Source organism: Phyllobates terribilis, unplaced genomic scaffold, assembly GCF_046119375.1.
Source record: "Phyllobates terribilis strain yellow unplaced genomic scaffold, ASM4611937v1 Scaffold_1__5_contigs__length_1240528914, whole genome shotgun sequence".
Taxonomy (NCBI): Eukaryota; Metazoa; Chordata; class Amphibia; order Anura; family Dendrobatidae; genus Phyllobates; species Phyllobates terribilis.
Window position 1 is genome coordinate 489303675 of NW_027362761.1, and position 15169 is coordinate 489318843.

Here is a 15169-nt window from a genome sequence, read left to right on the forward strand (position 1 = left end):
ACAAAGAAATAAAAAAAAATAAAAAATAAAATCGGATGCCATACGGAGCCACAGTAAAGAATCAGATTTTTACGGATACATGACAATTCTGTGGTAAGGGAAACTGTAAATGGTCCTGTAAAAGATTAATAGCCGCTGAATAAAAAAAAAGGCTTGTATACGGACAGCACACAGATGGCAAGTGAGAAAAAATCGTTCCAATCTCCTGGATGAGAACGGGATTGATTTTTTTTCTTTATACGCTTGTGTGACCCCAGCCGTAAAGTGGTTCACCCCCTCCCTAAAAAAAGGAACCCCAAAAAAACCCCACCTCCATCTGATGAACAGATCAAAAGAATAGGAGCAGTTGTGCAGGATCCAGAGCAAGTAACAGCTGACTGGAAGGAATGCCAGGTATTGGACCCCCAGGCGTTCTAATAATGATGACCAATCCTATACAACATAGCTCCTTAAAAGAGGTTTTCCCACGAACAAAGTTAATTTTAATCAACATTTTAATTAATAAATCTTTGAATAATGATAAGTTCCTCAATTGGATGTGTTTTAGAAAAAATGTTCCTGTGCTGACGTAATCTTATACATGTTCCCCTGCTGTGTACTGTGTAATGGCTGTGTCTGTTCATACCACATCTCCTGGGCAGGGGAGGAAGCAAAAGAGAGTATATAGATATATTACAGCAGGGGATCACAGCTGATTCTTTTTGTGTGGTAAAACATTGCTTAAAAACAGGCAGAGAAATGTTTACCTCACAAAAAGAATCAGCTGCGATTCCATACTGTAATATCTGTTTCCTCTTTTTCTTCCTCCCCTGCCCAGGAGATGTGGTATGATCAGACCATGTTCCTGTACGGTCAGACACCGCCATTACACAGTACACAGCAGGGGCACATTTATAAGATTATCTCAGCACAGGAACATTTTATTTATACACATCCAATTATGGAACTTATTTTTATTCCAAGATCTATTGATTAAAATGTACTTTGTTGGAAACCCCCTTTAACTGCTCGTACTATTGTGACATTTGATCCCTTTAAAAGGATGCTGAGCTAAATTTCCTAAAAATCTGATTATGGCAATAGGAGCGGACATCTCTTGTTAAGTGTAATATCGTGCAAAGTCTGGTGTAAGTAAAGAAACATAAGCGTGCGCCTCACCGCTGAGGTACGAGCTGTGGATGCCGTTTTCTACTGCTTCTTTACAGCTGTCTGCACTAGATGGCAGATTACCAGAATACTCAATAACGAGACTGTCATCACATAGGGGTTTTACTTCCAGCTCTACTGTCACTTGGTGCCGGGTGTCACCCATCGCTCTGTCCAGGGTATCTATTCATTAACAAAACAAAAACACACACAGCATGAAATAAATTTAATAAAAAAAAAAATCTACTTCACAAATATCAGTGCAGATTGAACCCCTGGTCATTAACAAAACGAACAGGTACATCAGCCTCAGCACCGAATACAGTCTGGTGGAGAGACGATGACCGGCGGGGCCTGAAAGTCACTGATCAATCTCTTCCATCACTTTATAACATTTTTCCCTCATTTTCTGAACAATGAAACATTTTATTTTTTTGGCGTTGTAACATCAGTGAGTGATACTTATAAGAGATCTGACAATGGAGTGACAACTAGGTATCTATTACAGGGGCTGTCCCATAGACATTTACCAACTAATCACAGGACAGGTGAGAAATGAACGATTGCTAGGAGTTCGGCTGCTCAGACGACGACTGATCCCAAGAACAGGGAGGCCAAAAGTCTTATATGAATAAAGCGATAGTGATTATGTGTGACCACTGCCCCATTAGAGGGCATTTCCATTTCATACATTTATCGCATAGCCACAGAACATGACATAAATATACAGTCCTGCTCATCGTTATTGGCACCCATGAAGTTTAAGTACATAATGTGGAATATCTCCAGAAAAAAATGAATCAAGTGAAACAGGTTTTTTTGTATAGAGACTCGTGTTAAATACAAAAGAACAAATGATAAATAATAATTTAAAACCAAAAACAATGGGAGGGAAAAACAGAAAAACCTAAAGCTTGCTGTGTCACTGGTATTGACACCCTTTACATTAATTTAGTATGGAAACACATTTTGACTCGCCTATGGTAAACCACAAAAGATAATTTCCTGTAATTAATTGTCAGTGCCCATGTGACATGAATTAGCCAATGAATGAGGACTTCAGTGTTTTAAAAAAAAAAAACACATGGTAGGCCCTGTTCCTTTGTTACAATGGTGAAGACAAAGGAGCTGTCTGAGGACATCAGAACTGATATTATTAGCAAACACAAGACTTCCAAAGGGTATAAAGGCCATCTCCAAAGACCTTGGTATCCAATTTCAACAGTGCAATGTTATTAAGAAGTTTGCCAAGCATGGAACCATTAAGAACCTCCCTGGATGTTGGGAAAAGAGGAAAATTAACAAGAGATGTCTTCAAAGTTTGGTGCGAATGGTGGAAAAAAGATCACGTTAAACATCCAAAGACCTGAAGGCCAACCTGGAACAGTCTGAGGTCATGGTTTCAACAAGTACCATATGCTGCACACTAAACCAAGCAGAGCTTTATGGGTGAAGGCCAAGGAAGAAACCATTGCTGAAGAAAAGACATAAAAAGGAACAACTAATGTTTGCCAAAGAGTACCTTGACAAACCACAATCCTTCTGGGAAAATGTTCTGTGGACAGATGGAACAAAAAAGGAGATTTTTGTGTACTCACCATAAAATCTCTTTCTCTTAGGCTCTAATTGGGGGACACAGGACCTTGGGTGTTATGCTGCTGTCCACTAGGAGGAGACACTATGCTTATCTGAAAAAGATTAAGCGTGGCTCCTCCTCTGCAGTATACACCCCCGGACGGCATCAGCCTACTCCAGTTTTGTGCAAAAGCAGTAGGAGGAATGTAACATAGATAACATAACCATGCCTATAAGAAGGCAACTATGTAAGAACTCAAAGGAAAACCAATATGAGAACTCAACTTAACAGCCCGGAATGGGCAAAGGGTGGGTGCTGTGTCCCCCAATTAGAGGCTAAGAGAAAGAGATTTTACGGTGAGTACACAAAAATCTCCTTTACTCTGTCGCCTCATTGGGGGACACAGGACCTTGGGACGTCCCAAAGCAGTCCCTGGGTGGGAAGCAATGGACGAATATTGTGTAGACTGGTCCCTACAATTGGGGCACCGCCGCCTGCATTACACGTCTGCCCAGGCTCGCATCTGCTGAGGACTGGGTATGAACGTTGTAGTGTTTTGTAAAAGTGTGTAGGCTAGTCCAAGTGGCTGCCTTACACACTTGTTGTGCCGAAGCCTGGTGCCGAAGGGCCCAGGAGGCCCCTACCGCACGTGTAGAATGTGCCGTAATACCTGCTGGAATAGGCGAATTTTTGAGGCGGTAGGCCTCTTGTATGGTGGATTCGATCCACCTGGCAAGGGTAGCTTTGGAAGCTGGTAGACCCTTGCGGCCGCCTTCCAGAAGAAGGAAAAGAGAATCAGACTTCCGGAAGGGCGTAGTCCTAGACACATAGATACGCAGTGCCCTGACAAGGTCAAGCGTATGCAAAGCCTTTTCCACTCTATGAACCGGAATCGGACAGAGGGATGGTAGTGAAATTTCTTCATTGAGATGAAAGCTGGATACAACCTTCGGAAGGAAGGATGGAACCGTACGGAGAACTACCTTGTCCTGGAAAAAAATCAGGAAAAGCTGTCTGCAGGAGAGTGCCGTGAGTTCAGACACCCTGCGTAGCGAGGTGATTGCCACGAGGAAAACCACTTTCTGGGATAGAAGACGGAGTGGGACTTCCCTAAGGGGTTCAAAGGGTGTTTCCTGTAATGCTGTCAGCACCAGGTTGAGGTCCCACGCTTCTAAAGGTCGTCTGTAGGGGGGAACCAATCGGGAAACCCCCTGGAGAAATGTTCTTACTTGCGGTTTATGAGCAATGCATTTTTTAAAAAGCACTGAAAGAGCTGACACCTGGCTCTTAAGGGAGGCCAGGGATAGTCTGGCTTCCAGACCCGATTGGAGAAAACCGAGTACCCTGGGTAGGGAATAAGGGAGTGGGGTCTGGTTACGAGATTCGCACCAGGTAAAGAAAGTTTTCCAGGTACGGTAGTAAATCTTGGCAGAGGTTGGTTTTCGTGCTCTGATCATGGTTTTAATGACGTCTGGCGAAAAACCTGCCTGGGTTAGAACCCAGGTCTCAATGGCCACGTCGTCAAATTGAGGGTCTCTAAGTTCTGGTGGTAGAACGCGCCTTGTGACAGAAGATCCGGGCGGTCGGGAAGACGCCAGTGAACGTCTGCTGTGAGTCGTACGATGTCGGCGTACCATGTACGCCTGGGCCAGTCCGGTGCGATTAGGATGGTTGGAACTCCCTCCTGTTTGATCTTTCTCACCACTCTGGAAATCGGGGGAGAGGTGGAAAAATGTACAGGAGCTGGAACTGGGTCCAGTCCTGAACCAGGGCGTCCGCCGCTAGAGCTCTCGGGTCGCGTGTTCTGGCCATGAAGTTGGAGACTTTGGCATTGAGGTGAGACGCCATTAGGTCCACGTCCGGAGTGCCCCAACGATGGCAGATCTGTTGGAAGATTTCGGGATGGAGAGCCCACTCTCCAGAGTCTATTCCTTGTCGGCTGAGAAAGTCTGCTTCCCAGTTGTCTACACCCGGAATGTGGACCGCAGAGATAATGGAGCTCGTTTTCTCCGCCCAGTGAAGGATGCGTGTCACCTCTCGCATCGCTCTGGCACTGCGGGTTCCCCCTTGGTGATTGACATATGCCACGGCTGTGGCATTGTCCGATTGTACTCTGATGTGAGAGGCTGCCAGTAAGTGATGGAAGGCTCTCAATGCCAGGAGGATGGCACGAAACTCCAGGATGTTGATGGGCAAGGTTGCTTCCGCTGGGGACCACTTGCCCTGTGCTCTGTGGTGTAGGTGTACTGCACCCCAACCTGTCAGGCTTGCGTCGGTGGTCAGGACCTTCCATTGACCTGGGAGAAAAGATTTCCCTTTTGTTAGAGAGGTCCGGTTGAGCCACCAGTGAAGGGACTTCCTGGTTGATGACGTCAGCTGGAACTTCCTGTCGAGAGAAAAAGGGTTCCTGTCCCATGACTTGAGAATATCTAGTTGGAGAGGTCTGAGGTGAGGCTGGGCAAATGGAACCGCTTCTATTGCCGCCACCATCCTGCCAAGGACTCTCATTGCAAACCGGAGAGATCGAGAGGGTTTGCTGAGAAGGGTGCAAACTCCTAGACGGAGAGGCAGTGCCTTGTCTTTGGGGAGAAGCACTAGGCCCTTGGAGGTATTGAATAGCATTCCCAGGAATGTCAGAGACTGGTCTGGGGTTGGTGATGACTTTTGTAGGTTGACCAACCAACCCAGGCGACTCAGGGTGTCGATTGTGATTGAGACACTGAGCTCGCAGTCCTTGAAGGTAGAAGCCTTGACGAGAAGATCGTCCAGGTATGGAAAGACTACTATGCCTCTGGAGTGTAGAACGTGCATGGTGGCTGCCATGACTTTGGTAAACACTCTGGGAGCCGTGGCGAGTCCGAACGGGAGAGCCACGAACTGGTAGTGGTCCTGGTCGATTGCGAACCTGAGAAAACTCTGATGGGCAGGTGCAATCGGTATATGCAGGTATGCATCTTGTATGTCTATGGAGGCGAGATATTCTCCTTTTTCCATGGATGCAATGATTGACCGGAGGGACTCCATACGGAAGTGATGTACTCGTACATATTTGTTGAGTTGTTTTAGGTCTAGTATGGGGCGTACCCCTCCTCCTTTCTTGGGGACTACGAAAAGATTGGAGTAGAACCCCTGGAAGCGCTCGGCTGCGGGAACAGGTATTATGACTCATGCTTGAAGAAGCGATGAGACCGCTTGGTGGAAGGCGCGAGCTTTTACTGGCGATTTTGGGGGAACAGATATAAGGAGTCTGTTTGGTGGGTTGGAAGTGAATTCTATTTTATATCCTGAAGATACTAGTTCCCTGACCCACTTGTCTTCTGTAATAGGTAGCCAGACTTGATGAAAGAGTAAAAGTCGGCCTCCTACAGGTGGAGTGTCTTCCTGAGTCCGTGAGTCATGATGAGGAGAAATTCTTAGATTTTCCTCCTTTTGATTTTGAGTGGCCTGCCTTTGACTGCCAGGATTTGTCTGACCTTTGTGTCGGCCTCGAGTCTTCCCTGCGTGTGAAGCGGCTGTTATTTAGTGGTGGCCGTGAAACGGACCAGCCGGAAGAGTTCCGAAAGGATCGGAATCGAGCTTGGTTACGCTTGTTATAATTGCGCTTGGTTTTCAGTTGGGGAAGAGAGGTACTCTTACCCCCTGTGGCATTGGATATCATCGTGTCCAAGCTTTCACCGAAAAGTCGACCGCTGAGGTATGGAAGGTGCGTGAGGGACTTCTTTGAGGCTGCGTCCGCTTTCCATTCATGCAGCCAAAGGATATGCCGAATTGTGATGGCGTGTGATATTGCGCCCGCAGCACCTCTTGCAGAATCCAGAGCTGCATGAAGCATGTAATCTGCCACAACTGCTATCTGAACTGCTTGGTCCGACAGTTCAGGGGCAGAAGCTTGGAGGCCAGTATGTAGATTTTTTGCCCAAGCCAGTATGGCCTTGGCTGCCCAGACTGAAGCGAACGCGGGGGCTAGGGAGGCCCCTGTGGTTTCGCAAATTGAGCGAGCCATACTTTCTACCTGCCTGTCTGCTGCATCCCTAAGGGTTGAGCTATCTGGCAGTGAAAGAAGTGTCTGTGCTGCCAGTCTGGAGACTGGGGGGTCCACTGCTGGTGGGTCTGCCCATTCTTTGGTGGTTTCCTTTGAAAAGGGGTAACGGGCCTCCAGAAACTTGCGATTGTTAAGCTTCTTGTGAGGCTGTGAGAATTGTTTTGTGAGGATAGATTTAAATTCTGGATGATCCAAGAAAACCTTAGGTGGTTTCAGAGCTCCTTCAAATGAAATCTTATTTTGTGGTGCGTCCGGGATCAGATCAGAGATGTCCAGCACCCGATGTATGGACGAGATTATGTCCTCAACTAGCGCTGCATTGATAGGTGGGATTGGAGTTAGGGATCCATCAGTTTCCTTGTCGAAGTCAGAATCGCAGACGCCTTCTGACTCCTGTGTATCACTATTGTGTGTCCTAGGTGACCCAGAATGAGGGATTTCTCTGGACGGAGATTGGTGCGGAGAAATATCATGTCTGTCCCTGGTAGGGGACTGTGTAGATGACCTGTGACTACGGTATCTCTCCCTAGACAGGGATGACCGTGTGCTATGGGATGACGCAGATGAGGGTGACCTATTGGTGCGCTTGCGTCCTGACCTGGACATGGATGTGCCTGGGTCAGTATGTGACTGAGTCCGGCTTTCCCTTTGTTGGGTAGCATTCATAGTCGAGGTATGGCTTTGCAGAGCCTGAAGCAATTTGGAGGTCATGTTATCTATGGACTGTGTCATAGATTGTGACATTTGAGTGACCCATTCCGGCGTAGCATCAGACACTGAAGGGTTGGTAGGGGCTACTTGGGACTCTGGCACAGTAGTCTGAGTACAATCCTTGCAATGCGGATATGTGCTGCCGCTGGGAAGAGCATGACTGCAGGCTGTACAGAAAGCGTAAAAGCAGTCCTGCCTGGTTTTCTTAGACTTTGAGCCCGGCATAGTGCACCTGGAGTGGCTATGCAAAAGGGCTAACTGTGCAGAGGAGGATACAGAGTAATAAAATTCACAGCTGAGGTAACTCAGACTGTGAACTTACCCCACCAATGTGCCCCTGTGAGCAGCGCTGAAAGAGCCTGGTCCTGTGCCTCCCCGGAGACCTGGCTGGCCTGTATGCGTCCTGCAGCTTATGATGGCCGCCGTAGCTCTTCTCCTGCTTGCAGAGATGAAGGAGAAGGGGGGCGGAATGCAGCAAGGGCGGCAGTTGCTATGGAGATGCGCGCCCTGCAGCCTAGATCCGACCCCTGTGTGACACCGCAGTGAGTAAAAATCGTTATCCGGGGGGCGGGCCGGAAAATGGGCGGCGGCTTCGGCTAGGCCGAAGCCGCGGTGTACATTTATTTTCTATGCCCAAAAGGGATCCAGGCCAGCGCGGTAGTCCAAGGGGGGGGGTCGGATCAGAACCGGACTCCCCCGGATTGAAAGGCAGAATGGCGGTGGGGACATAAGTGGAAGGGGGTCTCTGAAAAGAGTCCCCCTTAGGCGCTTAAGATGAAAAGCTGCCGCAGGTGCAGGGCCTGTGAAGGCCTGTGCCTGTGTGTGCCATGGCTGCCTGCACTCCCCCCGGCTCCTACAGGGTCCCACAGACAGACTGGGGCTCCTGTATTGCTGCTGGTCCTCGGCTGCAGTGTGCTGGCTGGTGAGAGCTGCAGATACTGCCGTCCAGGCCCTACCTGATGGTGTCTCAACCTAATACCCCCAGGGGGGATTAGGGAGGGTGCCGCTGTCACCTGTCAGGGGGCTTTGTCCTCGCCTCAACTTCGGAAAAGGGGAATTGGGGAAGGAGGGGGGTTCTCAACTTCGAGCCTGACCCGAGGGGCCGGAGAAGGAGCAGCATGGTGGCTACGCCATCTCAACTTCAACTGTGCACCCCGTAGTAGGGGGCAGAGGAAGGAGCCATGCCGGGGGTCTCTTAAGAGACCCTCTTTTCTTCATCTGTAATCCCGTGCTGAAGCGAGGGACGAGTGAAGGTCTGAGGTGTGCCTCCTTGCGACACTAAGCAAAAACTGGAGTAGGCTGATGCCGTCCGGGGGTGTATACTGCAGAGGAGGAGCCACGCTTAATCTTTTTCAGATAAGCATAGTGTCGCCTCCTAGTGGACAGCAGCATAACACCCAAGGTCCTGTGTCCCCCAATGAGGCGACAGAGTAATACAGCTTTTTGGTAATGCAAAGTAACAGTTTGTTTCCAAACGGCGCAATGAAGCTTATAAGGATTAGAAGACCTTACCAACAGTTAAGCATGGTGGAGGATCCATAATGCTGTGGGGTTGCTTTGCTGCGTCTGGTACTGGAGGCCCTGACCGTATCACAGGAATCATGAAATCAGAGAATTATCAAAAAAATTTAGCGCAAAATGTCCTACCCAGTATAAGAAAACTTGAGTTGAAGATCATGGGTCCTCCAGCAAGACAATGACCCAAAGCACACATCCAAAAGTACACAGGAATGGTTGTAAAAAAAAATTAACTGTTTCTTTGGGGACAGCTGAAATCTGCCATTGGGAAAAAGAACCCTGCAAACTTTCAAGAGCTTGAACAAACTGCAAAGGAAGAGTGGGAGAAAATTCCAGCTGAGAAGAGCAAGAAGCTTATACGTAGATGGCTATAAGAAACATTTGGAGGCTGTCAGCAATGCAACCAAGGGTGTGCAACCAAGTATTAATTAGGGGTGCTTGTATTGCTGCACATGCTGTTTATTCTGTTTCCTCTTTGAAATTGCAACATTAAAGTTGAAAAACAATGTTTTATTGTTGTATTATTTTGGACCACTTTAAAAAAAAAAAAAAAAAAAAAAAAAAAAAAATCGCACTTTTTTAAAAAAAAGACACACTTTTTTCCCCCCAAATTTGGAAGGAAAATGGGGGGTGCGTCTTATGGTCCGAACCTTACTTTACCGATGGTGGTGGAGCGGGGATCGGAGGGTCCTCCGGCGGTGGCAGAGGTGACATGCGGCTGGAGCCGGGGTCTGTACCTGTGCTGGAGTGGCCGGGGTCTGTGCCGGGCTGTGAGCGGCGTCCGGCGGTGAGGCAGAGGAGCGTGTGCGACACCCGGTGTCCGCGGCCAACTTCCTGAACCCACGATCTACAGGAAAATGACCGCCGGAGCTGTCGCATGCGCCGACAGGGAGCTTCCAGTGGCCATTTTCCTGGAGATCATGGCCTCAGGAAGATGGCCGCAGCCACCGGGTGCCACACACGATCCTCTGCCTCACTGCCGGACGCCCCTCACAGCCCGGCACGGGCTCCGGCTCCTCTGCCTCACCGCCGGACGCCGCTTACAACCAGGAGACAGGGCCCCAGACTTCAGACAGGGCCCCAGACTTCAGACAGGGCCCGCAGCAGTTCACCTCTTCTGCTGCTGCCGCCGGGTTCTTGAGGCAGGGAACAGAGGGACCTGCGATCCAGCTGCACTACCACCGCAACTCACAGCTGCTGGACCACCGGCTTCATGTATCCAGGGTCCGCAGCATTCCTCCACTTCTGCCGGGCCGGTTTCCTGAAGGACCCTGCCTCCTGTGACCCCCGCTCCACCACCCCCCAGGTAAGATACCATACCCATTCAGACTATAAGACAGACCCCATCTTATAAAAATATTTTTATCCTATTTTCCACCCCAAAATTTGGGTGCGTCTTATGGTCCAGTGAGTCTTATAGTCCGAAAAATAAGGTAACTTTGGTACATTTCCATTCTTTTTCTGAAGGTATTGTACAGTCTATGAAAAAAATGAAGGGGTGCCAATAATGGTGAGCAGCAATGTAAAGTAGATACGAGTCCCAACAAAGAGACCTGCATCCATCCACCTCCTGATGCACACTGCTGTCAGTGGAGAAGCGGCTGGAATTCCCACACATCAACGGGCATGCGGACCACCTCTCCACAGACAGACTATTTTGTCAGGACTCCATTCTCAAAACAGATGCAGGTCCAAGAAGGGAATACCCCTTTAATTGTCTGTAATTTCTATAGACCTTTAAAGTAGCAGTGGTCACACATGTTCACTATCACATCATTTACATAGGGGGCGTAGAAAACCCTGTCCTTGTGATCGGTGGGGATTACATGTGACATATGTCGTTTATTATAATTTTGACAAAGAAAAAAATTTAAAAAAGTGAATATAATAAATCATGAAGACCTCAGTGGAAAGGCGCCTGTAAAGTTTAAGAAACTATCAAACAAACTGTTCCTTGTAATTGCTCCATACACATGCATGCTCAGTTGGCTAAGCGTGCATGTGTATTCAGTGGGGAGAGGATCCAAAAGGATCCAGCACCGAAATTCAGCATGACAGCCCTTCCTTTACCCAACATCAACTGCTGGGCAGGAGTTAGGAGACCCCCATAAACATAAGATAGTCCACTGGTTCCACCTAAAATGGCAGGTACGTGTATGGAGGTCTTAAAGGGGCTTCTCAAGATGCATTTTCAATAGCACATTGCACCCCCGATTTCCTGTGTGACGGGGCACTCCTGAAGATTGACAGTTCAGACCAGCACTATGGTCATGGTGTTGGTCCGAATTGAGCCCTCCTTGCAAGTTGCTAGCACAGATAGCCTTGTCTCTGCCGCATGGGAGAAGTGTAGGGGAACTGAAGTTGGCAGCAAGCTTCAGAGAGACAAGTGGGCTGTACAGCATAGAGCCTACTCGTGCCGCACGCGCCTTGCCTAGGTAACCGGCCACTCAGACTGCAGGAGGGCTACTAATTTGCATTACATTACAGAATTAAAAATCCCTCCATTCTTGAGAAATTGCAAAGTAGTTTGTTTTAATAATCACTTGGCAATTTTACTAATTTCTGAACTTGAGGCAACCCCTGTAAGAGGGCGCTCCTGTCATCCGGCATCACCGCACTGCTCCTTTAATAATGTCTATGAAATAATCACATGTAAAATGAATTCCAAACTGTACCTGATGCTCGGGAGCCACGGACAATGGTTTCTCTATACGCAATCTGCAGGGGCCCCAAGTACGTTTCCAAGCCGTACTCCCTTCGTATGCGGTCATGTATGATCTCTATATGAAGTTCTCCCATTCCACAGAGAATGAGCTACAATTCAGGAAAGAAAAAGGCAACATAAAATAAAAAGGTAAATCTTAAAAAATATCAAGTTTTCAGTATCCAACTCATTACGTGCAGCATTAAATCTATTTAACCACTAAACTACTAAAACATATTTACTATTTAAAAAAATACCATACTAGACAAAAAAAAACCAAAACCTATTAACCCCTTACTTTGGGGTAAATCAGCAATGTGTCGAATTTCAAATGCAGAAAACAAAGTTGTAAGATAAACATGGCTGCTTTATCCTGAAACCGCACCGATCCCGTCCATGCGTATATTCTATTACTGCAGTCCAGCTTCCCGGGGTAAATGGGGCTAAGCTGCAGTACCACACACTACCTGTAGTTAGATGTGGGGCAGTTTTTTAGAAGAAAACACACACAATCTTTTCTTCTCATATTTTTAAAGCACAAACAAAAATGTTTTAATTGATGTTTTGTAGATTTGGGAAACATTCAATACAATCCCTTACTTGTCCAGAGTCAGGATCGATCTTTACTTTTAGACTTGGATCTTCTAACTGGAGACATCTTAGTGCATTTTCCAGATCTAGACACAAAAAGAAACGCACGTGTATTAACATGAAATCGATGTAGAATTTCTAGATGAGTTTTAAACAGACCAAGAAATGACATTGTAGTATGCACGCAGCGCCATATGGGTACATTCAGGTTGGGGTAGTTTATTTTGGTTTAAGCAGCTTTATTTGGCTTCGGAGAATAAGTCAGGCAATGTAGGCTGAGGGATCAGCATGCGAAAGGACACAGTGGATCTCCACATTGGCATGGAAAGGCAAGTACAAGGGCAAAGGCTGGATCATCAGCTTTTGTCCAGAGCTCCACTCATTCATCGTTACGTCCCTTGAAACCACATGGCACACTAAAGCCATCCACGTGCCACCTTTTCACAGACCCCTAGAAATCTGCATGGTCAAGTCTGTTCTAAACAAATGCACTGAGTATTTTTGTGGAACGCTCACATGAATACATTAAAATAACACACGTGTGTATAGCTCTACAAGTGTCCTGGTGTCCAATTTCTAAAATGGAAAACACGCTGACAAAAAAAAAAAAAAAATTGGCCTTAGTTTATACTTCAAGTACCACTACAGCGTTTTGTTTTTTTAATTTTCCTGCTGGAGTGGTGCCAGTAATCCAAGTTCCTTGCACTTAAGTGTTATACTCATCAGTTGCCATCTTCATCCGTTATCGGCACCACTCCGGTTGGTCTTCAGCAGGTTGTGACCTGGAAGTCGCTGACGAAGCGAGGGCGAAACGCGTGTAGGGTCGCGAGGGCACGAGCGATACTCATTTACCTCCACAAGTACCGTATATTCCGGCGTATAAGACGACTTTTGAAGACTGAAAAATCTTCTGTCTAGTCTGGGGTCGTCTTATACGCCGGTAATGCTTTTGAACTTTCAGAAATTGACATGCGGGGATACTCTGGGGGTGTTAATAAGCTGCCGTGGCCGTATCCCTGCCATGTCGGAGTTAATATAAGGTGGAGGGAGTTAAAATACGGCGGCGGTAGGTCCAGACAGTCAGCGCTTCTGTGCTGAAACTGACATATCGCTGCGTATTCCCAGCTCCGGACACAGCGCAGGGCTTCTGTGCCGACAGCTTTCACTTGTCACAGAAGCGCTGCGCTGTGTCCGGAGCAGGGAAGTTCGCATCGCTTCTGTGACAATATATGAAAAGCCGGCAATTCAGCAGCGGCATAAGCCGGCACCCGACAATTTAGAATAGAAAGAATAGAGCATCACACATAGATTAGATAGATAGAAACATGTCAGTCACATATATATGAAGTACAGTGACAGTATTGCTTACTGTACTTGTCATTTAGTGTAAAGGATTTATTAAAACAAATAATAGTGTTTTCATGCACCGTCTCTTTAAAAAAGCCGGCCGGCAATTCAGCATCTGTACCCGACAATTTATAACAGAAAGATAGAGCATCACACATAGATTAGATAGATAGAAACATGTCAGTCACATATATATGAAGTACAGTGACAGTGCTGGTTACTGTACTTGTCATCTAGTGTTAAAATAACGGATTTATTTAAAAAAAAATTGGCGTGGGGTTCCCCTTAAATTTAGTCTCTAGCGGAGGTTAAGCAGACGGCTGGGGCAGATGTTTGAAGCCTGGGAAGGGGGTAATACCCACGGAGCTTCCCAGACTACTAATATCAGCCCCCAGCTGAATACCTAGCCTTTACTAGCTATTAAAATGGGGGATCCCAAAAAAATGACGTGGGGTCCCCCCTATTTTAATAGCTAGCAAAGGCTAGGCAGACAGCTGGAGGCTGATATTAATAGCCCAGGAAGGGTGCCATGAATATTGGCCCCCTCCCAGGCTAGAAACACCAGCCGTCAGCCGCCCCAGAAATGGCGCATCCATAGGATGCGCCAATTCTGGCACTTAGCCTCGCTCTTCCCACTGCCCTGTAGCGGTGGCAGTGGGGTAATAGGGCTGGGGTTGATGTCAGCTTATAATGCCAGCTGACATCAAGCCCAGGTTAGTAATGGAGAGGCGTCTATAAGACACCCCCATTACTAACCCCATAGTAAAAGTTAAAAAAAACACAAACACCCAGAATAAAGTCCTTTAATTGAAATAAACACACAATTCTTTATTGTTCTAAATTAAACCATACTTACCATCACGCCCATTCCAGCTGAAGCCAACGATCTCCTGCAATAAAAGTAAAATAATAAAGCAACCTCATCCTTACCTTTCCATGGTTCCCACGACAGCTTCAGCTCTGCTACATCGAGATGACAGGCTGGACCGCAGCAGAACGCTGCCATCCAGCCTGTCATCCCGCAGACACTGAGAAGCGCAGGCATGCTTGCGCTCCTCAGTGTCTCGCTGTGACGGCATCCAGATGAGCCGACAATAAACTCCGCTCACCTCCTGGACGTCCGTCACTGACAGCGTGGGAAACTTCTACTGCGCATGCGGGGAGCAGGAGAATTTTCCCACGCTGTCAGTGACGTGCATGAGGTGAGCCGAGTTCATTGGACATGATCTCGGCTCATCTGGATGCCGTCACAGTCAGACACTGAGGAGCACAAGCATGCCTGCGCTTCTCAGTGTCTGCCGCATGGCAAGCTGAACGGCAGCGTTCTGCTGCGGTGCAGCCTGTCATGTGAATGTAGCAGAGCTGGACCGGTCCTGGGAACCATGGAAAGGTAAGGATAAGGTTGCTTTATTATTTTACTTTTATTGCAGGAGACCGTTGGCTTCAGCTGGAATGGGCGTGACTGTAAGTATGGTTTAATTTAGAACATTAAAAAATTGTGTCTTTATTTCAATTAAAGGACTTTTTTCTGGGT

At 47.3% G+C, this 15169-nt stretch overlaps 1 protein-coding gene across 5 annotated transcripts in view; it reads right to left on the reverse strand.

Moving 5' to 3' along the window:
* GFM2 (GTP dependent ribosome recycling factor mitochondrial 2) overlaps nt 1-15169 on the reverse strand; it is a 41357-nt gene that overhangs the window by 5593 nt on the left and 20595 nt on the right. For 4 of the 5 annotated variants that reach the window (XM_073679895.1, XM_073679868.1, XM_073679877.1 and 1 more), the window contains 3 exons: nt 12298-12374; nt 11669-11807; nt 1159-1329 (listed from right to left, as the gene is read on the reverse strand). In XM_073679895.1, coding sequence (XP_073535996.1) covers nt 1159-1329; nt 11669-11807; nt 12298-12374 — 387 coding nt within the window. Of the gene's footprint in view, nt 1-1158; nt 1330-11668; nt 11808-12297; nt 12375-15169 lie in introns of those variants that run through there. The other variant, XR_012320188.1, reaches the window with a different exon arrangement.